We start from the raw sequence: 25,910 nt of genomic DNA, 5'->3' as shown, positions 1-25,910 counted from the left end.
CTCACCAAGGGATAGAAGGCAATGAAAAAGCAAATGATCTAGCTAGGAAAGGAACGAACACTCCACTAACTGGACCAGAACCGTTCTGTTTTTCAAGCGGAAACCAGCTGAAAGCGGAACTGAAGAATCTGGAAGACTCCAACCGCAACTTGGAATGGGTGTCCTCCAACGGTCTAAGACACTCGAAAAAGTTCCTCAGAGCCTACGACCGAGAAAGATCAAAGGTTTTCCTTGATTTAAGTAAAAACAATTTTCGGATTGTCACGGGGTTCCTAACAGGACACTGTCTCCTCAACGAACACCTCAGTAGGCTGAAGCTGAGAAACAACGGCGAATGCAGATTCTGTGGGGAATATGGGGAAACACCAGAACACCTCATTACTGAGTGCGCCGAGACGACGACCATTCGTGCCATGAACTTTGGTACGGCTGATGTCAAGGATGGAGAGCTGGCCTCTATGGAGCCGTCTCAGATACTGGCTTTTGTTAAAGCCTTGAGATTGTATGATGAGTTATAACGGGTTATAGCTCAAGAAAGGGGAACACACAATAGATCTTTAAGGTCGCGGTGACTAACTCCCCTCCTAAACATTCTACATTCTACATGGCTAATTACTTCGGACATAGACCGAATTCGGCATCTGCCTCCAACTTATAGGTATATGTATTAAGAAACGCTAAACGCTACACGCTTTTGGTAGGATTACTCTTACACAGGGTGTGTCTTAAATAAGTGCAAATATTTTCAGGGCTGGTAGATCTTGAAAGAAAAGGAACATATTTTCTCTTTGCCCTTTTCCAAATAAGTCCAAAATAACCGAGTTATTTTACTTTGAAAATTCCAAAAAAATGAGTTTTTGCTTGTGAGAACCCACAAATTTGAGAACCACTGTATCTTTTCTATGTTTTCATTCTTATAAATTTAATTTACTACCTATGTTGTCATATTATCAAGAAATTATGTTTTTTGACTAAAAACTAAAATAAAATTAAAATTTTTTTTGGCGAAAAAAAAAACATAATTGTGTTTCTGGGGTCGAAATATACTACCCCTAAAAATATTTAAACTTATTTAAGACTCACCCTGTATAATCTTGCTTTTTTTCCAGTCACAAAAGACGCTCGCTTTTTTCATACTCGCTTTCCGTGTGTCCGACGCCTCTTAGAACTCTCCCGAACTCTTAAATTTACTTTTAAATCAAATAGACTTCAGTCATAAAAACGACTTAAGTTACATTCTATTGATTGAAGTCGTTACCAAAATCACTTTTGAGTCTTTAGATGATAGGATTGAAATAATTTTTATAATAGAAATGACTTTAAGATTTAAGTCTTTTTGAAACTGAGTTGTTGCAGCCTTGTGTGTGTAAATTAATGTTTTTTTTCTGTTTTAACATTGAAGGTTTCAAATTTATTATTTATTTGTCTGAATTTTATTTAAACAAAATAAGCATATTACAAAAATACAGATTTTTAAACAAATTTAATTATTAAAGCAATGTTTATTTAAAGGAAATATCAGCTAACAATAATTACTGGAAATTCCAGAAAAATAAAAAGAAGCGTTATTCAACATACTTTCAAATAAGTCTTAGTAGTAGGTATCAATTGCCTGTGAAACATAATAGAAAGTATCACGAGTTTGATGCTATAAAACGGCAAATTTCACAGGCCTGTGGGAACTCTGAACTATAGAATTTGAACTTACGTAGACGTGAATACAGGGTGATTCTCTTACATGAATAAAATTAGTAAAACATTTTTTTTTCAAATATGCCTGCACACGGACACTGTATATTTTTAATTTATTGAAAAGAATTTAAAATTACCTCTGTAAAAATATAACACACTTGATATTTTGCTCGATTTCCTCTTCGAGATATAGAGTATATAAAAATTCGCCCGCTTTAAATAAGGAGGCTTTGAACGGCACCGGCTGTAATGCAAAAAAATTCTAGCTGTGAGCATCAATTAAAACGAAAATAATATTTGCTATGAGAGATGCAGAATTTTATAACAATTTAAAATATATTTAACCAACATCAACACATTTTAAACTATATCTAATAACAATAAAAATAAATAGCAAACCAAGACATGAGATTTTGCTACAGGTGTTTGACATATCGTCTTCTGTTATGGACAGACGGAGCAGTTTTTGAACATTTCTCGCGAAATTCATTAATTCGGTGGGGGTGAAAGATACCCTCTCATAACTGCTAAGTATTTCTAATTCTTGTCTAGATTATACGGAAGAATAAGGAACCTTTATTCTTCCGCAAATATATCCATAGGATTAGATCCATGGGCACTAAGTCAGACGGCCTCGACGGCCAACGGCTGGAATCTTGGTTATAGCTATATATTCAATTAGTCTTGAAATTGGCTGCAAAAATTTGCTGATAACTTCAGCGTTCAGAGGCGGTGCGTCGTCATGCTGGAAAAATATGTTTTCGAGTTCCATTAAGGGCATATATCATCAATAAGGGGTCCAAAGCCTACTAGTTAAAAGTGGCGAACTTTTAAAAATTCTGTATTTCGAAGGGGATTATAACAAAATATCAAGTGTGCTATATTTTTGGAAAGATAATTTTAAATACTTTTCAGTTAATTAAAAATATAGAGGGTGTCCCAAATAAAAAATTAATTTTTCTGTTGATAACTTTCAAATTATTAATTTTCAAAAAATTATACTTAAACCATTAAATTCTACGTAAAAAGGTGCTTTGGAAATGTTTTCATAGAAATACAAAATTTTCCATAGGAAAAAAGTTACAGCGATTTGTGACAAAAAGCAACATTTTTGAAAAACACCCCGTAACTCCGAAACGGTAACAGATATTGATGTACGGTTTTCACCATCACGTTTTTGATAAAAATTGAGCTCCAGACACCAATATTAGTTTTCGTCTATTTCCTCTAGAAAAGGGTGGTTCCATTTAAAAGCGTCGAAGTTGACCCACCCTGTACAGTGTATCTCAAACTTGAGATATGACATTATCGATATTTTTTTTAAAAGATAATCCTAATAATATTTTCTCATGGCTATTCTTAAAAGCTATATCAAATTAAATTCCTTGATATTTAAAAGATATTTAGACAAACATACATTCAACATACACAGTATGAGGTATACCTTAAAAATAGCTATAAAAATAAAGTCGTCATCTAAAAAATGTCGACTACATCATATCTTAAATTTGAGACACGCTGTATAACATTTTCTTACATCAACAAACGCGCATTGAAAATACGAAATTTCCGAGCATACTTAAATAAACTATACTAAATGTATTTCCCATTAAAATCGCCCTGTATTTATCTTTACCGGGTGCGTCTCAAAAGTGGCTCACCTCTATAACTTTTTTATTTTTTAAGATAAAAAAAAACGAGATTTGGTATGTTAGTATATGACAGGATTGATATAATAGGACTAATTGATCGATTGGATAATGGTATTAATATGATGATTAATTATTATTGAGATTATTATGATTATTAATGATGAATTGATTGGATATGATAGGATTAATTGACGTATTAAATTGTTTTTGGCCACTTCCTGTTTCACCGGAAATGACTACAACTTTAATTTTTACATGGCACCTTCGGTATACTTCTACATTATTTCGATAGAAAATGACACTCTGAATAGATCGACATATTATATGTTAACTTTTGACATTTTTGCTTAAAAATAAATCGTATTTTAAATTTCAATCCTATACTGTGTTAAAAACACTAATTTTTAATCAAGGAGCCTTGGAAAAATAGATTTGATCGTCTAATGTTTTTTGTGTCTTGTCCTGGCCGGTTAAAAGATGCTCAAATCGTATTTTTAATCATATCTCAATTTTTTCAAATGGAACAAGGGTGGCTCATTAGCATATTTTTAAAAATATTTTTTATGAATAATTTGGCACCACACAATTGGTATTTCGAGTCAAATTGTCTTTATGAACCGCATGTTACAATTTCATATAAACCATATGCAAAAATGTCAAAAGTTGACATATGATATGTCATTCTATTCAGAGTGTCATTTTCTATCGAATAAAGTAGATATATCCCGAGGGTGCCGTTTAAAAATTGAAGTTGTAGTCATTTCCCGTGAAACAGGAAGTGACCAAAAACAATTAATGAATACGTACGTAATTTTTTATCTAAAAAAATAAAAAAAATTATAGAGGTGAGCCACTTTTGAGACGCACCCGGTATATGATAGCAGGACGACTATATTGAATGACCAGCTTTAATATTAAGAAGAACTGAACATTTTTCCATAAGTCTCAGCACTTTTAGAGGACAGTTATAATTAGTAGTTAAGAAAAATCAATTTTTAAACGGAAATATGGTAAGTATATCTAAACAATCCTTTTGCTTGTCTTATAATCAACAAACAGAATTTAGGAATCAATTACTGAACGCGTATTATTGTAAACTTTGGTATGACCTACAGGATGTTGAAACAAGAAGTGAGATTATTTGTTTTAGTTACTAAATTAAATGCTACTATCGTTAGTGTAGAAATGAAAATTCTTAAAAATAAATTTCAATAACTAAAAAATGGTCACGAAGAACTATTATGATAATTGGATATTTTCTTATGAAAATGGAAAAGATAGCGTTGATTTATTTAAAGTTTAGTAGTTATAAAATAAAAATAATTAAAATGTGTTCTTATGTGATATCTGTTGGAAGTAGCTATCTACTTCATCTATCTACTAATTAATGATTAATAAACACATGCGTTTTTCTATAAATGTTGCATTTTTTTTAATTATTGTCAAAAAACAAAGATTGTACAGGGTTTTCACTAGTTTTCATAGAACTAAGCCTGCTGGTATCGTACTAAATATTTGTGAATATCCTGTATTTGTAACTAAATACATATGTATGTATATAGGGCTTTGAAGAAATATGAATAATTTTAGGTAAAGTATTTTCAAAAGTAGGTGGTAATTATCAGATTTAGACATATCAAATATATACCGGGTGGTGCATCTTGGTTGGAAACATAGGAAATCCAATTTTGAACTGTCCAAATATTGGCTCCCCTATTAAGTCGTAAAAAAATAGGTTTTTAAAGGTTTGCATATGCTGAATACACATTTTTGCCAAATTTGAACAATTTTGGACTAGCCGATTTTAAGTGATTTAAAAAAAACTGCATCTATTTTTAAATTAAAAAATGCAAAATCTGGCAGTTAAACCGTTAATCCAAGTCGCGAAACTATGATGGCATACTTAATTTTTATTTATTTAGAAAAGAAAATAGTGACTGGCGTTACTTAATTTTCTGTTTCTAATACTTAGTAAAATTATGCTATTTGACTTATTACATTTAAGATTTTTTGTAGGAAAAATAGTTAAAATTGCATTATTTTGACACTGGTTCTGTCTATGATATATACGTTATTTTTTTAGACTTCTGCTTAGCGCACTAACATATGAGTCGTGATTTGTTAAATGGGTATCGGTTAGGTTAGGTTGCTGGGGTTTGGGGTACTGTTTGACCCCTCACTCGGATGCCTTGGACCCATTGCGATACCGCTGTTATAATTGTACCAAACCTTCCTCTCATTCTTTCTGTGCGTTAAAGTACTTCCAGCTCTTAGCAACGTTTCGGATGTCGCTGATGTTGGCTTCTGCTGCTTCTTCTAGTCTCTCTAAAAAACTGCCCTAAAGTTTTAAAGCATCGCGTCGGTTTTCCAGTGCCGGAAATTGGTACAGCAGCTGCTCTATAGTTTCTTCTCCCTCTTCCGCATTCTCTGCAGTAATCGTCGTTGAAAATCTGCCATCTCACGAAGTTTACCTCCGTGGGGCAGTTTCCAGTGATGATTCCTACAATTATGCGTACTAGGTTCTTTTTGTGCTCTAGTAGTTCTTTTGTCTTTTTGCCATCTTCCACTGTTGCCACGTCTCTTGCTGGATAGCGTCTCCACGTCTCTTGCTGGATGATGCAGCCTCTTTCTCGGCAGTCCATCACAGTTTTTGATCTTACTATCAATATCAATAATATTTTTGATCTTACAATACAATATTATACTTATGCTTGTTAAAGCGCCCAATCTGAGTATATCACGATATCCCCTATTGGTTTATTAGCGATTTTCTCTTGTATACAACTGGCCGCTCCCATTATAGCGTAAACCTCTGCTTGTAGAACCTTACAGACATCCGATGATAGCCTTAGAGATCGTCGGATGTTTAGTTCCTCTGAGAAAATGCCTATATCTGTGCCTCCTGAAATCACGAAAGCATTTGTGTAGACTGCTATCTCTTGAGTATTCATTATTAGGTTGTTTTTCCACTTCTCAAAATTACATTTGGTGAGCATATAGTCCGTTTCCTGGTCTAAGAGATGTGGACTAGTGTTCCTGGTGATTTTCTCTATCATTGGCAATAACCTCGAGTGACGGGAGTTGGTTTTTGTTCCACAGATTGGATTCCCTTAATCTTAGGGCACCGTTAATGACCAGATCCTTCACGAGTCAGCCGATTGATTGCAAGTCTAGAATTCCTTGCTTTGTTGTTTCTTGCTCCACTTGTACCTAGAGTTGCTAATCGCTGTACTTTTCTGAGGCATTTTGGATTAGTCTCTTTAAGTACCGCTTCCCACAATACTAGTGCTTCATAGGTGAAGATTGATCTAACTACAGCAGTGTACATCCAGTGTATGGGTAGCAGTTAGAAAACATAAGTTTTGAGAAAAGTCAATTGGCATCACTCATTGACTGATGCCTTTATAGAGAACTCGAGAATATTTTGCGCGCTATAATAACATTGCGAATGCCAGGACAGATGCCCTTTTAATAAGAAATTCTGGTATGATTAATGTAGGATTGAAAAATCACCAATCACGATTCATATTGCATTAAGTTTTTTATTATATTACGTTATTTTGACGTTATTTTTGATATGTTATTTTCCCTATTTTGCTATTCTGCAATAAAAAATAAAATAATTATAAATTATACATCTAGTGCGTATTTACATATTGTAATGAATATTAAAATTTAACGAACCAATTAATCTGTGTGTGCTGATAACAAGATTACCGCCAATCTTTTTAGCAGTGACTCAAAAAATAAATATTTGATCAATATTTATATTTAAACAAAAAAATTTGAAGTACAAAGTGACTAACAAAGTTCTTATCGATGATAATTAGAGTTCCAGCAGATAAAAATAACAACAATAATTCTACATTAAAGTTTGTCAAGGTAATCTAAAACCATCTGTAGATTTCTGGTACATCAGTTCATTATAGATACATATATTTGAAAGCAAAAATATGATAATTGTTATAGTTAGGAATTTATGGTTTTAAAAATGTTAATAATTAACATAGTGCCAAAATAGACAGCCCCCTATGGGTACATATCAAAATATTGTTTTTCAAAACACTATTTTTTCTTTAGAATGCAGCTTTGCGTTAGATATAGTTCCTGCTTTTTTAGTATTTGTAAATAACGAAGAAATAGCTCTGTTTCAACTCATGTCCTTTTTCACTCTCAAATAATTATATTAGTTATAATTAAAATTCTCATAAATGCTGAAAATAACTTATTTAAAACAACATTTATTTCAGAAAAAAAAATCATATATGTTTAGGGATTTTTTGTATGCTATGTATAATTAATTTAAATAATGATTGTTTTTGTTACAGTTTATTCCCGACCAGCTGATCATTTTTCCTTGTCTTTGAGTAGAAGTTTACCTGCTGCGCTTGTTCTTGTATATATGTTACGGTTAAAGTCCGATGTTCGGTTAATGTTTGGGTTTGGCTTTGTTTTTGGTTGTTTTGTTTTGTGTTTTTTTCGAGACTAACCAGGTAATGTCGATATTAACCGAATATCGGACCTTAACCGTAACATATACCGCATGATCGAATAAAAACGGCGTCAGCGATGGCTATGAAATTAAGATCGCTGTCATTTTATATGTAAATTTATATGGGAAATGTCATCAATTGTCATTTCCCAGCCAACTGGACGCCGTTTTTTTCGATCATACGGTATTAGAATTTTTTTTTAGTAAAATAAATAGATTGGTATAGTAGCAGTTTACCTGCTGCGCCTGTTCTTGTATATATGTTACGGTTAAAGTCCGATGTCCGGTTAATGTTTGGGTTTGGCTTTGTTTTTGGTTGTTTTGTTTTGTGTTTTTCTCGAGACTAACCGGGTAATGTCGATATTAACCGAATATCGGACCTTAACCGTAACATATACCGCATGATCGAATAAAAACGGCGTCAGCGATGGCTATGAAATTAAGATCGCTGTCATTTTATATGTAAATTTATATGGGAAATGTCATCGATCGTCATTTCCCAGCCAACTGGACGCATTCGATCATACGGTACATGACCGGAGTCTTGTACTTTTAGATAGAGATAGTCTTGATACTTTTTTTTAAACGAAGGTTCAATGGAGCTTAGAATCGTGTTAGAATCACAACCTGTTCATCAGCAGCCAGACTTACAACGAGCATTTACATGAAATTATATTTTTGGGAAACTATGAACCGTCTGACCTTATTTATATCCTTCTTATGTATACACAGAGTGAATCTTAAGTGAGAGAAAATATTTCCAGGGCTGGTAGACCTCGATAAAAGAAACATATTTTCTCTTTGCCGTTTTTGAAGTAAGTCCAAAATAACCGAGTTATTTTACTATGAAAATGTCCAAAAGAAATGTTTTTTGCTTAAATTTTGAGAACCACTGGATCTTTTCTGGTTTTTTTTCTTGTAAATTTAATCCATTATCTATGTTATCATATTATCCAGAAATTATGTTTTTTAAAAAGTTGCAATTTTTTCTTGTTTCTGGGGTCGAAATATACTACCCATAAAATATTTGCACTTATTTAACACTCACCCTGTATATTTCCTTTTGATAAAACTTGTATAAGAGACATATTAGTTGAATTAATTGGAAGAAAATTTATTTGCACCTTGCTTACAAAAGAACGGATTACTTCTTCACATATGTATGTGGTTCAAATACAAATATAATAAAAAAAATCTGGAGAAAGTCAAATATACCATTCTATAAAAAAATAATCGAAATTAGCTAAGTTAATAAATTATATTTAACGTTAATTAACTTTAGCCAAATAAATAACTTATTTGCCATTTTTGGGATATTTTTTGCGCCATATAATTCTGGAAAAAATGGAATATATGAACAGTTATACAAATCTTCAAAGTAAACCAGTATAAAAGCAGGGTACTGGTAAATGAAATTACAAAAACCTTCAATTCTTTTTTCTGTTTTTTGGACTTTAAGAAGACCTGTTTCATTCATGCATAATTTCGTAGCACAACCTTTTATTTTTGCTTCATAATAAAAAGCACCAAACAACAAAACATCACCGATTTTTGGTGACGTGTTTGACTAAAGTTCTGATTATTACCTTTGAATATAACTCGACGGTTGTCATGATTCCTTCCCTCAGAAAAATCCCTTTTTTTCAAAACACTCGCACTTTTTTTCACTCACAATTTCTAGTAAAATTTTACCTTTACGTACGGCTCGACAACAACTGAAACGTCGATTCGTTTCTTATCTTATCACATTTTTAGCGAAAAAATCAGGGAGAACGAAAAAAACCGAAGTGGATGAATGTCGTTTTAAAAAACACGGCGAGTTCAGGCTCACGGAGTGCGCGCTGCCGATGCTCAGAACTGCGGCTCGCGGGTTCGGATCGCAGCAGGATTGATTTGATTGCGGTCGATGTTGCCAAGTCTACATTTCGTATTTCCTAAGTCAATTTAATGTACCCTTTAAATGTTTAACTAGTTGTTTACTTTTCTGTTGAAAAGATGAGCAAATGCGGCAAGAATCTGATGTCAAGTCAAGCACAGACGTACCGTCTTTTTTTCGAAGAAACTCACAGTACTCTCGACCCCTTACTTCGATGTTGATAAAGCAAGAATTTTAATTTTTAGTCATTAAGACATAAAATAACGGCCATACAGGGTGAATTTTAAATAAGTGCCAATATTTTCAGGGCTGGGGATCGATAAAAGAAACATATTTTCTCTTCTAAGTCTATATTCCAAAAAAAAATGATTTTTTACTTAAATTTTGGGAACTACTAGATCTTTTCTGGATTTTCTTTCTTTCAAATTAATCTACTATCTGTGTTGCCATATTATGAAGATATTATGGTTTTTAGTTAGAACTTAAAAAAATTCGAAATTTTCAAATTTCCTTTTTCGCGAAAACAACTCATGATTTTTTACTTAAATTTTGAGAACCACTAGATCTTTTCTGGATTTTCTTTCTTGTAAAATTAATCTACTATCTGTGTTCCATATTATGAAGATATTATGGTTTTTAGTTAGAACTTAAAAAATTCCAATTTTTTTTTTAAAAAATTCGAAATTTTCAAAATTCTTTTTTTTGCGAAAAAACTCATAGGCGTGTTTCGGGGGTCGAAATATAATACCCCTAAAATATTTGCATATCTGGTAATTACACTTTATAGTTTATGAAATACCTATACTGATATCTCTAGTTAGATTTCTTTAATTTTGACAGTAACTCACTGATCTGCCAAAATTCTAAGGTATTTCGAGAAGTCTCAGGGATCCCAACAGAATCATAAAATGTATAAAATGCAACGCAGCTTTCAACATTAGCAATCGTTACATATGGTTTGTATATCTTGAGTACCTTCGATTTGTACGGGGTGTAAAATTTTGGTTGAAATCATACAGTATCTCCGTTATTAGTGAAGATAGAGAGGTTCGGTTGCACCAACCTGCCCCACTTTTTTGTCAACACGGAAGGTACTGTATACAAAATTTTCATTTTTTTTCGCCCTATTCGTTTCTGAGCTGCAGGCCCTTTTTGAAATTTTTGCAATTTTGGACCCCCTGTATCTCTGTTAATATGAATGGTATTGAGAAGCTGAAAACTGTTTATTGTTGAACTTTTTACGTAGAATACAGTGACGTAGCCTGTTATTCTATGAAATTAATATTTTTGAAAATATGAACTAAAGTTATGTTTTCTTAAATGGAACACCCTATATATTTATAAATTATATGATCTGGTTTGCTAGAAGCTTCTCAAAAATATGTATTACTCTATATTATTTATTTACACTATTTAGATCAATATTTAAAAGTTTTCATTAAAAGTTTATTTTTATTTTTATTAGAAAATAAAGAATCTGTTGTTTCTTGTTTTCTTTTGGGAGCTACTAATAAATTCTTGATATATCAGGGAAACTTAACCCTCTACCGCTGTTTGTAAATCTTGGGAGCTATACTACCAGAACTTTTAGATATTCTTTTAGATAATTTATGTAAAATATACTTTCAGCAATATTTGGCTCCCCCTCACAACTAAAGCATTATAATTTTGTTAAATTACTATTTCCCAAATCAATGAATTGGGAACAATGAAACCATACGATGGCCTCCCTGATCTCCGGATTTGTCCGTTCTCAATTTCTGTATTTAGGTATTTTTGAAATATGAAATATATCGTGGCAACTACAATAATGTCGAAGAGTTGGAAAATGCTATCAGGCAAATTTAGATAATTTGCAAACCCATTCCGTTATAATAAATCCCGTTATAAAAAAAGAAAAACATATTCAAACATTCAGTGGTAACGTCGGTGGTAACAGTTTAAAAGTAAAATATTTCAGTCCCAAATAAAATTTTAATATGTGTATGACTATTTTAGTAAATAACATTTTGATTTTTTTCTCATCTATCACGGGCTAGTAATAAGAAAATGATAAGAAATGTTGCAGTAAATAGTGAAAAATAAATATAGACTCTTATATATTTTTGAGAAGCTCATCAGAGCAAGACGGATCATATGATTTATAAATATATAGGGTGTTCCATTTGAAAAAAGATAATTTTAGTTCATATCGTCGGCTTTATGACGAAAAGGCGTATCTCGATTTTTGGCGATTTTGAGATATCAACGTCATGACATGCCGAATGGGTTATATTTTAACATAGCGAATTTACGCATCTCAATATTGTATCTTTTTCATTTTATATTAGTTTAAAATTTGCCCCATCTCAAATACTACAATTCTTCGTTATGACGAATGAATGTTGAAACAGGGCTCTTTGTTATATCAATTATTGTTATATCAATTGTTATACTACAAGAAAGATGGATTTGAGATAGGTCCTTTTGTTTTAAGTTATGAAAATGCATGCGAGAGAAAATCACACCATTCTACCTAATTATTTTCTGACAGTTGCTTGGGACAAAATAAAACTTCTATCATGGCAGCAGCTCTCTTTTACAGTGTGATTTTAGAGTCCATTTTTTTGCCAAAAACCATTGTTAGAATGAGCTAGACTCTGCACATAGCTGTATCGGGTATGCAAAAGATTGTCCGAGAATAAATGGCAGAATAAAAGGAAAATTTTGAGCGAAAGCAAAACAACGAAACGAAAATTGCCCTAATGGAAAATTTCCCGAAATCATAATTTCTCTAAGAACATTTTAGCGAACCAAAAACTTGCCCGAAAAATACAATAATTTTCTTCTCATTATCATTGTCAGGCCGTTGGCATTGTCATCCCTACCAATTTTTGGAAAATTTTATTTATTTTGCCTATCATCATCCAGCATAAACACGTAGAATGGAAGTCGAATTTGTTAACATTGAACAGGGAAAACAGAAACTGTTACTCCACAGTTATTTGTATAAAAAAAACAAATGAAGAAACATGTTTTGTTTTTGTTTAGATTGGTTTTTATTATATGAACCGTGAGTTTAAATGCCTTGTGTTAATGCCCTCAATTAAATAAAAATTACTAAAAATATATTAGTTACAAAAATGCATTTTTGTATAAAAAACAATATTATTAAAATAAGCTAATAAAAGAATTTTAATTGGTTATTGTCTTTGCTTCTGGCATGAAAATTGTCTTTGTTTTCAGTTGATCTAATCCAACGCGAATAAAAGTATTTAAAAATATTTGTTTCTGATTTTTTGGCGATTTTAAAATTTTTTCTTGTATGTATGTATTGTATTTTCTTGTAAGTATTTCATAATGTGAATATTGTATCATTTTTTTTTCTTATTAAGAACACTTTACCGTCATTTTTAAATTTATTTTACATGGGCATGGGGTATGTATACTATTCGTTCGGAAATAAATTTATTATTACTATAACAAAAAGGCCTATCTTTATTAAACAACTAAAAATAAATTATTTATTAGAATTTACGCTCAATTTTTTTGTTTAAGTGTTAATACAAAAACACTATTAAAAAATTAAAGACTTTACATTTATTGGACAAATAAAGTAAGTGATTTTCTTTAAATTGCTCTCCTTTTCGTCATAAAGCCGACGATATATTCAAAAATATTTTTTTCGTGGAAAAACATTCTACGTAAAAAGTTCTACAAGAATCAATTTTCTCCTTCTCGATACCTTTCACAATAACGGCGATACGGAGACTCTCCCAAATTGTCAAATTTTCTCTCGAAAAAGCCTCTGTAGTTCAGGAACGAAGAGGGTTATGAATGTTTTGTTTACAGTATCTTCCATTTGACAAAAAGTGGGATAGGTTTGTGCAAACCGCATACTCCTATCTTTACTAATAACGGAGATACCATATGATTTCAACTAAAATGGGACACACTGTACAGTATGTTTGCGCATTAATGTTATGTCAGACTCTCAGACAGAAAACTGAAAGTCTTTAATTGTAGTTAGCAAGATGCTGACTTTGCTTTAACTAATTTAGGGTGATAATCTTTGGGCACAACAAATACACACATGGCCAAAATTATTGCATAAATTATATTTTTATTTTATTTGGGACCTAATATGATTCTTTTTATATTTTTGAACATATTGGCTTACTACACGACTAACTAATATAAAAATTAAAAATCTAAGTGCAACTAGGCTGTTATTATAATTTTATTTCATAATGAGTGAAAATCAACAAAAACAAATTTCATTTTAAACAGTAAATATTGAAAACAATTTTAATTATTTCTCACAACTAATAGACTGTATTGCTTCCTCGAGCCTCAATGCAAGCTGTGAGACGACTTGGCATGCTCTCAATTAAGTTGTCCAGAAGATGTTGAGGAATGGCTTCCCATGTTTCGTGCGCAGCAATTTTCAATTCATTTAAGGTACGGGGGATCATTCCTTTTGGCAATATGGCGTTTTAGCATGTCCCAAGCATGCTCGATCACATTCATATCTGGAGACATTGGTGGCCACCAGAGTTTTCTTATACCCTCTTCCTCACAAAATTCGCGGACCGCTAAAGTGCGATGGGGAGGAGCATTATCGTCCATGTAAACAAATTCATCCCCCACTGCCCCTCGAAATGGACGCACAATAGGTTCTAAAACGTGTCTATATGAGGCACCTGTCATTGTGCCATCAATAAAAACAAGAGGAGTTCGAGCTCCGTGCATTATACCTGCCCATACCATAATGCTTCCCCCTTGAAACGGGACACGGGGTTTGGTTTGGTTATGACGTTTGGTTTGGTTGTGCCATCATTAAAAACAAGAGGAGTTCGAGCTCCGTGCATTATACCTGCCCATACCATAATGCTTCCCCCGTGAAACGGGACACGGGATTGAAATGCATTCAAGCGTGCTCGTCTTCCAGATGCTCTCCAGACCAAAGTTCGTCGCGAGTCTGACACTAAGCCTATTCTTGTTTCATCACTAAACATGATGAAATTCCAATTAGGTCCATTTGCTCTTATCTCCTCAGCCCATTTTAGTCGCGTAATTTTGTGCTGTAAATTAAGCTTCCGAACACGTAGAGGCCTCCTTAAATGCAACCCTCTGTCATGGAGTCTTTCTTGAAACATTTACTCCTCCAAGACGAGCTAAATCATTTTTAATAGCAGTACTAGGAAGCAGGGGATTGCGTCGTGCAACTACGGATATTTGACGGTCTTGCACAGCAGTAGTAACTCTCTTTCTACCTCTTCCAGGCTGGTCTATAACCTCGTTTGTCTCCCTGATTTTTTTTAATATTCGCGAAACATCGCTTTGGTTAACTCCTACAACTTCAGCTATTGCAACTTGCCGGTAGCCCTGTTGAGAGAGTGTTACTAGTCTGACTCTATTAAACAGTGAAATAAAGTTTCTAGGAATTTTAAGGCCAAAACAATGGTCAAATTTCTTCTGAAACCCAAGACACCACAAATCGAAATGTGCAAGAATTTGTAATAATATTGGGTCTGAACGGTAAACATTGTTTACCATATCCGTTTTAACAAAAAAATGTTTATTACAGATTATCAAAGCTATGTATAAAAAAAGATTCTTTAAATTCCTTTCCGTATATTTTTAAACGATATATGCAATAATTTTGGCCATGTGTGTATATCTACGTAGGTATATGGGCTTCAGTAGGTATATATTCTATACTTTGGAGTAATCACTCAACACCTCCAAAGCCCACTGATTCTCCCGCAAAATAAAACGTAAATCTACTGAAAAATTGTAAACTTGGCAACATAATAATTAAACTTACCTGTACGTTTAGCGCATTCTGCCGGCCAGGTAGGACTTAATAAAACTGGTTTACTTTTTTATAAACGCGCGAAAGGTCGATAATCTTTGACTGGCTATGGAGTTACACAATCAAATCACAATAGATGGCGCCACACATATTTTTTAGGGATTTCTGTTTTCTTTAAGAGTTTAATAAAATTAAGTTTACAGATGGTGCGCTAGATGCTGCTGGCAGAGAATATTTGAAGAAATAGCTGTTTTAGCAATAAAATTCCATCACTGTTACATCATTTGTGACTTGTGGCTCTTATAAAATATATACCGCTTATCGTCCACATTGGAAAACATAAAATAGAATTTTAAATAAAATTATTGATTGAATGTTACAGTTGACTGAACCTGTATTTGAAAAATAGTTTTATAGGATATTTATTTCTTCTTATAGTTACTGACATTCCAGCGAGTATATTTGCATTGAAAATATCAATTTGATAAAATATTTAATTCCAGTGGAATTAATTACTAATAGCTAAATAGTTTTTGTTAGATTTAACGAAGATAATATTTACTTGAATTTGAATTTGTAAAATATTAACTTACATTCGTTTTAAAACTATTGGAATTTTCTTGCAAAAACGTTGGTGTAGTCTTACAGCGTTTCCAGATGGAGCGGAGCGTCCGCGATGCCGACGGACCGTCTGCGACTTCGAGCAATATTATATGAGCTATATTGAAAAAACATCCGCGCGGACGCTCCGTGCGTACGGTCCGCTCCATCTGAAAGCGCTGTTATGATTATTCAATAATAATGCAAACATATTTATCGATTATTAATAGTACGTATTATGGAAATAACAGGAAATTAAAATGTGTATGTTCAAAAAAGGCAGCATACTGTATATTACAGTTTTAAATGTCTTATTATTTTATAGATACTTATTAGATATAGGATAATATACGCATAAGAAATTCTTATTATGTATAATGATGCATAATAAACAAAAAATATAATAAAAATCATATAAATAGAGAATGAATAAAATTAATATATTTTTTCCTAGAAAATTTAAATGGAGTACCTATCGTTATCTTAAGTATGATCCTAGAAAAAAGTACTAGTTAGAGCAGTTTCCAGGGGAGAATTATGGGTATATTTGATCTAGATAAAAAATTCGGATTAAAACTGTCAAGAATTAATATGATATTTTCACAAAAATTGATTAAAGCCCGCTTTTACCGTATGCAATTTTACTTGCATGCAAAAAAAGTTGCAGCAACTTTTCTTGCCGCAATAAAATTGCAGTTTGATTTAAGCGGCGTTTACACGATGTAAGTTTTGCTTGCATAATCGATCAGTGGCTCAAGTGGTTATACAAGAATAATATGTCAATAAAAGATAGGATCGCAAATAGGAATTGCCACGGTTCAAAGTTTTTCCTAGTACTTTAAAGGTGTCCGGCAACAATGAGTCGGGCATCTGTAGCTATAATAAACAACTAACCAACCAAACCAAACCTAAAGTATGTATTAGGATGCATTTCAGAATAATATTTTAACTTCTATAAGGTGGCTGAAAAAAGTATGAGTTGATCGCGATGATTTTTTTTAAATTGAACCCTATCCATATTATTGCATTTTTGGCTTCCTTTCTGACAGTTTACATAATCCTAAAATATTACTAAATATGTTTTGATAGTTTCAGAAATATTAATAAATAAGTAAATAAAAAAAATTAGCTTTTAATTTTTTTAAAATACAAGAAATTTTAAAATCCTGAAATGTGCTACATATTTCAATGCTCAAAGTGAAAAAGTGCTACATATTTCAATGCTCAAAAAGTGTCGATAAATTCATCAGGGACGTGCATATGGGTTATCACTGGAATAATTTAAAAAAAACATGTACACCACTGACTTTTTTTCTATTGGCGTCAAAACTGTGTGACGCAATTTTATTAATCTCAATTAATAAAACTAAAATAAAAATAAAATTAATAATTAAAATCGGTTTTAGAAGTGTGAATTTTTCAGACGTTCCTTATGTAACGTAATTTATCACTAAGAAGCAATTTTTGGAAATTTGTCCTCTAAGGGTGTGAAATGAGGGGTTGAACGTTCTGGAACAATAAATTCTGTTCAAGGAATATGAGAATTTGCCCAGAGGTTTATTATGTAGCGTAATTGAATAATTAGAGCGATTTTTGGAATTCATTCCTTAAGGGGATAAAAGTAAGGGTAAAAATTTGTATAATTTTTATGTAAAATCCGTTCTAGGACTAGGAGTATGCAATTTTGTACAGAGGTCCCTTAAGTGATGAAAGTGAGTACCCAGAAGAAAATTTTGGACATGCACCCCCTAAAAAATGAGCACTTCCTATAAAACAACTAAAATAAAAAAAATTGTCTAAAAAATAAAAAAAAAAGTTGGGGTGGACCACTCTTATCACTTAGGGGTATAAAAAATAGATAACAACCTAGGAATAGGTTGTGACCAAACCAAACCAAACCAGACCTACTGAATATACATATAAAATTTTATCAAAATCGGTCTAGCCGTTTCGGAGATGGTAACAAAAAATTAAAAAAAAAACAACTCCTATTAAAAAATAGGGGATGATGGTGGAACGGTGAAAATTTAGGGTTATTTGTATTTATTAATGCCAACTAAAAAAATTAAAACATTAACTAAAAAAATAAAAACATTTTTTTCTTCAAAAGCCATTACCTACCATTAGTTATTATTATTATTATTAGTCCAACCTATAGCAATTTCAAATAAAAAATAGTGGTATTTAAGATAATTACAAAAACCTAGTTTTAAAAAGTTTTAACATCCTGCCCAAAACTATATATTTCCATACCCATGTTTATAGAAACTTTTTTTCAAATTTTTTGATGAAAAATCAATGAGTACTGATTTAAACCTTTCGCAAATTAATGATATTAATTTTTTTTAAAGGTTGCTATTAGACTTGCATCAATGCAAATTAATAAAATTGCGTTTATCTCATCAAGAAGGCCGAAATCGACAAAATATCAAGAGAAAAATTTTAATCGGTATTAAACTGCTTATACAATTTCTCTAACAAGAGAAAAAAAGTCAGTGGAGTACATGCTTTTTTAGCAAAATATTCTAGTGATTTATTAAAGTATGCCGCATTTATAGTAACTTATACCCTCAAAATTTCATTCGAGACGCTGAAAGTACTTTGGAAGAAAATTTTGTATTAAAAATTGTAATAAATCGAAAAAATAATAAGACTTTAACACCCTGTAGCTACGAAACAAAGTAGAATCGGAACCTATTTTGATATGAAACATAAATCTTATTTTTACGCAAGTAATCTCACCACGAGATGTGGCGCATGGTTTTTTGAAACACCCTGTATAGGCAATTAAACATTATAAATTCCGGCAGTTATAAATAATTTACTGTAGATCGCTCGGAGCCAAACGGCCAACGAAGGCAACTCTTAATATTCCGTTAACGTTATAAGCCAGCCAGTCAGTATTTAAGCGGTTAAAACTGTTCTTTACAAGTGCTTACCTACATCTGCGCCCGAATAACAATAATACTAAAAATAATTCATGATATGTGTGAATTAAAATCCAGTTTTAACTTTGTTTTAGCTTCTTTTTATTTAGAATGGACATTCCTGTTTCTACAGAGTGTACATAACATACTGCTGTACAGGGTGTAAATGAATTAGTGCAAAAATTTTTAGAAGGTAATTCCGTTTATATATTTTTTCGTTTGGAATTTTTGGATTTGTCGTTTAACTGTATTTGACAATCTGTAGATTGTTTTTGCTTACGACCGAGAAAAATCAAATATTTTCTTTGATTTAAGTAAAAACAATCTTCGGATTGTCACGGGGTTTGGGTTGTTATGAATAGGACACTGTCTCCTCAACGAACACCTGAGAAACTGAGAAACAACGGCGAATGCATATTCTGTGGGGAATATGGGGAAACACCAGACCACTTATCACTGAGTGTGTCGAGACGACGACCATTCGTTCCATGAACTTTGATACGGCTGATGTCGAGAATGGAGAGCTGGCTTCTGTTGAGCCGTCGCAGATACTGGCTTTTGTGAAAGCACTGAGACTGTATGTCCCTGAGACTGTAAAGCCCTGAGACTGTATATACTATCCCCAAGAAAGGGGAACAGGCAATAGATCTGTAAGGTCGCGGTGATTAACTCCCCTCCTAAACATTCTACATTAACTATATTTGCTTCGACCGGATCAGTCAAAATCACAATGTATTGCTGTCTGTACACCTCGAACTTGATTGACACAATTGCAAAGGCAGACCAAAGAAATTGAATATCTACTGCTTCTGGACAATGGAGGGTATCAAGATCTTGATTTAGGTTGGGGCAAAAAATATGTCAAAAGTCAATACCAAAATCTGCTTTACCGAATACTTAACAAAGCAGTAAAATGTAGAATGCTAGAATGTAGACTGAGAGGGAGAGGGGTTAATCACCGCGACCATGAAGATCTATTGTGTCCCCCTTTCTTGAATTATAACTTATTATACAGTCAATAACTCATTATGCATGGGAATTTTTCTGTTGTAGGGGGACAGGGTATTTCCCATCCTCCTCTGATAACAGATTTTCCTCCTCCGAGGAGTGATTTACCTCCTACGAGGGTATACACTCTTCCACGGTTGGGGTTTGGCCCTCTGTACCCTTCACAGTCGAGAAGCTTGTTTCCGGCTGACGTACCTGTGCGGTGGAGGCTGGAAGATCTATCTCCATTTTCTCCACCTCTTTAACTTGTTGGCACTTCTCCCTCGAGTTGACGACTAAACAAAACAGTAACTTTATTTTAAAAGTAAGCTGGGAGGGCTCCCGTTAAAACTTGACAAATATTCGATTTCATATTCATTTTTTGCTTTTTACAACGATCTGTTTTTCATTTACAAGACTTTGGCTATTATAATGTTAAAGCTGTGATAAATGATAAAATCAAAGGGACTAGTAAAGAAACGAAATAAAATGTATGTGTTTGTATGCAGTTGTTTGAAACGGTAATTGGATCGACTCCTTTTTGTAAGCTACCAACAAATGTTTATATTTCTACCCTTTAAACGATTAAATTTTTCACGAGCAACAGATCTTTTCAATTATTCCAGATATATTGTATTATATGTATTGTTATACATTTTTTTCGAGCATACGATATATGTTTATTGTATGCTCGAAAAAAGAGTTGGTTTGGAAATGAATATCGACGACATTCCCCAAACAGTTTTACATATAAAATGACAACAATCTTCATTTTATAGCCATCGTTGACGCCGTTTTTTTTCGATCATATATTAAAATTTGCCGTCTTTATACGAAAGTAGGACTCTTAAATGATCTAAATATTGTATAAATGAAGAAATTCTCTAAATTGTTTCTAAAGTGTACTGGTTACTGATCCTATCGTTGTTGATTGTCGTTTTTTGATTACCTATTGCAGAATTTGATGATCTCGATATTTTTAAATGTTCTTCTTCAGAATCCTTTTATAAACGCAACACTTCGGTAAAGTGCTTTTACTTGACTAGTTTCACAGGAATTAATTATGATAGACGTTGTTATCTGTTCAATTGAATATTGATTAACTACAAGAAATTATGTATGAGACAGCCAGCAATGGTAAGGAAACTGCAATTTTTTTTTGCTACGCCAATGCTCCAGATGCCAATGCTCTGTTTTATCAAAAAGTAAAAAAAAAATGAAACTGAAAAGTCAAACTTCTTACTAACAGCTATTAAATTAAAGGATTTGAAGGACATGTTTGAAAAAGTGTAGTTAGAAATGTTGAAAAAGTAATAAATTAAAAATTAATAAATAATTGATTAACTTTTACAAAATGTATTAAAATGATCGTCTCTCCGTCTGTATTATAATATAGTAATTATGATGTATAGTCTACGAGTATAGTATCTAATTAAGAAAAATCCTGATGATTTCGTCCATTTAAAGGCATCGGTTCGAAACGTCGAAGGCGTCATCCTGTAGCCCGTCTGCCGAGTATGCCCGATTATGCCCCAATTATGCCGAAATCGATTCACATTTTCTTCAATATGAAATCATTAGTTCCACCTTGATGAAGATGTAAACGAAACGTCGTATCTAACGTTGCAGGGTAGGACCGTGTGCCCCATCGCTCAAATAGCCTACCCACCAAATTTAGCCGCGATCGGATGACATATACTTTTGACGTTTCTTACGTCAAAATTACAGTGACACGTGTCGTACACGGTAAAGTCGGCCTTGGTTTGGTTTGGTTTTCAATCGACATACCAACAATTTCATTTAAATAGGACGATTTTTTCGCCATTGATCATTGTTGATGGTTTCATAGTGCACGAAACGACGGACGTCAAAAACATGAAAAAATGATACTTCGAGCTTCATCTACATTCCGAGTGTCAATCCCCTAGCTCACATAGGGCCCAAGTTACGACGCTCCAAAGACCCACCTATACTTCCTCATTGGCTTACCACTTTTTCGATCGTTACCACTAGCTCGTGTGTTACGTACCGTATGATCGAGAAAAAACGGCGTCAGCGATTGCTATGGAATGAAGATCGCTGTCATTTTATATGTAAATTTATATGGGAAATGTCATTGATGTTTATTTCCCAGCCAACTGGACGCCGTTTTTTTCGATCATACGGTATTATCAGATGGCAAGTACATACCACCCGATTTTTCACCCGACCCGACTAAATCCATCAAACCTACCGATTAAATTGGACCGTATATAGGTTTTATCCACATTTTTAAAAAGTGGTTTATATCAGAAAATTAACATTTAGTATGTGGATGTCGTAAATAAAAAATCGCGTATTAAATAATACTGATTACAAAATTATGCCTTGATATTACAGTATAATTAATTTCTTTAGGAATTCAAAACTCTTCTACTTTTACAATTTACTAAAACTTTTTTTACTTTCTCTCTGTACAGGGTGGACCATTTTGGTTGTTTCTATAGGGTATCTAGGAAACCGCGTGAGAAATATTTAAATTTTGATACAGCAGTCTCGGGTTCTTTTTTAAAAAAATCACAATGGCGCAAACGGATCGTGGCTATATTGATCGGTTTCGAAGCTACAGGGGGATTCTCAAATTTTGTACTTTTTAAAGATGTTCGATAGTTTGTTTATTTCAGTAACTACACAAAAATGAATTATACATTCTAAAGGCACTTTTCTGTGTACAATGCAGTGGTGTATTGTATTGTATTGTATTTGACTAAGAGTGGGCCCCATAGGGGACCCTCCACTGAGGCCGCGAGGGCCTATTGTGGCTCAGTTTCTACAAGCTCTAATTTACAAGAGCGTCAAAGTTCATCCTCAAGACCCAGCCTCTTAATATAGGCCGTTATGTCTGAGGGCGATATGTCTCCTAGGTCTGATAGGTCTAGCATGGGTTTGCCAAACATCTCAAACCTGGTCCTGCTCCCCAGCGGGGCAGGTACACATAACGCTTCATTGTTTCATCATCTCCACAGAACGTGGCATTCGGCGTCTTCCACCAGTCCTGTCCTCTGTAGGTGAGATCTCAGCCGGCAGTGGCCTGTGTACACTGCAGTGAGCACACGCGTTCCATTCCTACCGGCCTTAGGAGTTCTCCTGTTCTATGTTTGGATGGCCCTGCTAGGATTTTCTTGGCATGCTCCATTCCGGGATCAAGTATTCCAGTCTCGGAATGTCTCACCCCTAACCCATCTGTTTCCGTCTCTTGCGAGATTTTTAGAACGCTATGTCGGTTCTGGGCCCATCGAATGGCGAGCCTGCACCAATTTTGGGCGAGGGAATCAGCACGTTCATTTCCCCAGGGCCGACATGTCCCGGTATCCATATTAGCGACACTTTGTTCCTATCTCCCAGTATATTGAGTAGTTTCACAATGAAGAATCGTCATAGACGTGCTTTCGTTGCCTCAAGTGCTTTCAGCGCAGCTTGACTATCCGAAAATATGCATTGTTTCCTCGGTATTGCTGTTCTACCAGCAGCTGCACACAGGTTTCACAGCATATAGCTCAGCTTGGAAGATCGTGTGTGTTTTCAAGACTGTGGTAGATTAGTCTTTGACTGTTAGTAAATTCCTCGCCAGATCCTTTTTCGTTTTGGATCTGTCCGTGTACCAACACATTTCCGCATGTAATAAGCCGTTTCGGCTTATCCCACTCGTCCCTGTTCGGAAACAGGACGTTGTGGTGCGCGTCAAGAGTTGGACTGCGGTGTAAGATCCGAGACGCCCCATAATCTCATCCGACTGTAGTTCTTCTACTAGCCGGTTTTGTATGAACATAATTGTTCCTTGGTTTCCTTGTGCTATATTTAGAAACTATATGTAGCCTATATCTCGCCTCTCTTTCCAAAAAAGAATTTGAAGAGGAGGTAGATCGAGTAGGGTTTCCATAGCTTTTGGACGGTGGAATGGAAGGCACCAGTCACCGCTAAGCATGCTTGTCATTGTAGTTTCGACAATTTATTCTTTGCCGTTATTTGGTTGGCTTTCTGCCACCAGGCAACTGCACCATACGTGATAATAGGTCTGATGGCTGTCACGTATAGCCAGTACATATTTTTGGGGTTTAATCCCCAGTTTCTACCATTAAATTCGGCGGCATGCCCATAGAGCATAGCAAGCCTTTTGATGTTTTCCAGATGAGAGGTCCAGCTAAGTTTTTTGTCCAGGTTTAATCCCAGATACTTAACTTCCTCCGCAAACGGAATTGCCTACCAAGAAGAATGGGCGGTTTCCGTTTGTCTGTTTTCTCTCCTTCTTTCTGGTGAATGGTATGATCACGGTTTTCTGTGGGTTTACACTCTAATTGTTCCAGTGTGCACCAGCCGTGAATTGCATCTAGGATTTCCTGTATTTTTTGAGGAGATGTCCTCCTTTTGTAACTCTTTTACTAGATCACCAGGTCGTCCGTATGCCTGTGCTTCAACCTCGTATGTATCGATGATTGCCATCAGGTCGTCCGCCAATGGGTCCACAGAAGAGGAGAGACTCTCCTTGCGGGCATCCCCTGCCCGGAACAAACCTTAACGGTCTCACCCACTGAGCGAGGTCGTTGTTACTCGATTTTTGAGCATTTGCTCAATCCATTCAGTTATGGTAGCTTCGACTCCTCGTGCTTTCACAGCGCTCTAGGAGCGATTGAGGGGTGACATTGCTGAATGCTCCTCTCAATATCTAAGAATATCCTCACCGCAATTTCTTTTGCGATCAAAGGTACTCTTTAATTTCCCTACCAAATTGTTGAGGGCCGTTCTGTTGATTTTCCCTGTTGATAAGCATATTGTCGGACATTCAGGGATTAGACGTAAGAATCCTCCCCTAATGTCCATCCAATATCTTCTCCAGAGCCTTCAGCAGAAATGATGTAAGGCTTATTGGTCGATATGAGCCAGGTTGTAGGTTTTGTTTCCCCCAATTTCTCGGTATGTATACCACCTTGCTCGTTCAGTCAGCTGGCAGGTGTGACCATGCCAGACTTGCCCTAAAAAATTTTAATAAGTGAGGGACGATAATGTTCTCAGCCTTTCTGCAATAAGGCCGGAAACACCCTGTCCTCTCCTGGGATTTGAATGGGTCAAAACTGATCGCCCCTTTAGTCTCCCTATAGGTGATTACTTTTCGCTATCTCCCAATCCTCTTTTTGGGCCACTTTTACGACGCATGAATGGGGGTAGCCATCACCTAGTATCAAGCAGCCTGGAAGTGTTTTTGGGCCAAAATCTGTAGCGTTTCTGAAATTACCGTCGGGGGCGCTGTATCGTCCTTAGCTCATACACTGGTTCTTTTGAGAGACCTTAGAATTTGGTGCTTTGGGGTAGATCAACCAGACTTCATAGAACCCTCTCGCCCGTCTTATTTCCTTATTGTACTCCGCCAACGTTGCACGATAAGTTTCCCAGTTACCTGACACTTTAGCGCGGTTAAAAAGCTGCCGCACTTCTTTTCTTCTTTTGTCCAGTTTGTTGTTCCACCAAGAGGACTTTCTATTATCCTTTGTAACGTGCCAAAATTTCACTAAACTATTTTATTTCTTTTCTTTAATAATTTAACGCTAATTGATATTATTATTAGTCTGAAATATCGATCAGTTCAATTCAGTAAACCAAGAATAAATAAATCGTACTTACATGTTAACAAAAGTAATTATTCCATCCTTATTTTTAACTAAACATATTTCACACTTAATAACATTTTTTTTGCAGCACAAACTAGTTTGATTTAAATACAATTTAATATTTATTTTAGCCGAAATAGATAAAATAATTCTTCCGCCGTTAATTTGCTTATGCTACTAAATACGTAGGTTAGAAATTCTTTTGAATTGAACTGTCAAATATTTATTTATATTTTTATTAACAT

General features: G+C 34.2%; 1 protein-coding gene across 2 annotated transcripts in view; it reads right to left on the bottom strand.

Annotated features, from left to right (window-relative positions):
* Nucleotides 1-9,689, bottom strand: part of LOC115889041 (unconventional myosin-Va) — an 84,243-nt gene extending 74,554 nt beyond the window's left edge. For both annotated transcript variants that reach the window (XM_030908956.1, XM_030908957.1), the window contains exon 1: nucleotides 9,423-9,689. In XM_030908956.1, the coding sequence (XP_030764816.1) occupies nucleotides 9,423-9,449 (27 nt within the window). In that variant the 5' untranslated portion in view covers nucleotides 9,450-9,689. The remainder of the gene's footprint in view (nucleotides 1-9,422) is intronic.
* Nucleotides 9,690-25,910: the final 16,221 nt, after the last annotated feature.

Source organism: Sitophilus oryzae, unplaced genomic scaffold (assembly GCF_002938485.1).
Source record: "Sitophilus oryzae breed Bouriz unplaced genomic scaffold, Soryzae_2.0 scaffold_810_pilon_pilon, whole genome shotgun sequence".
Lineage (NCBI taxonomy): Eukaryota > Metazoa > Arthropoda > Insecta > Coleoptera > Curculionidae > Sitophilus > Sitophilus oryzae.
The sequence above is the reverse complement of the archived record's forward strand: the minus strand, read 5'-3'. Positions and strand labels throughout refer to the sequence as shown.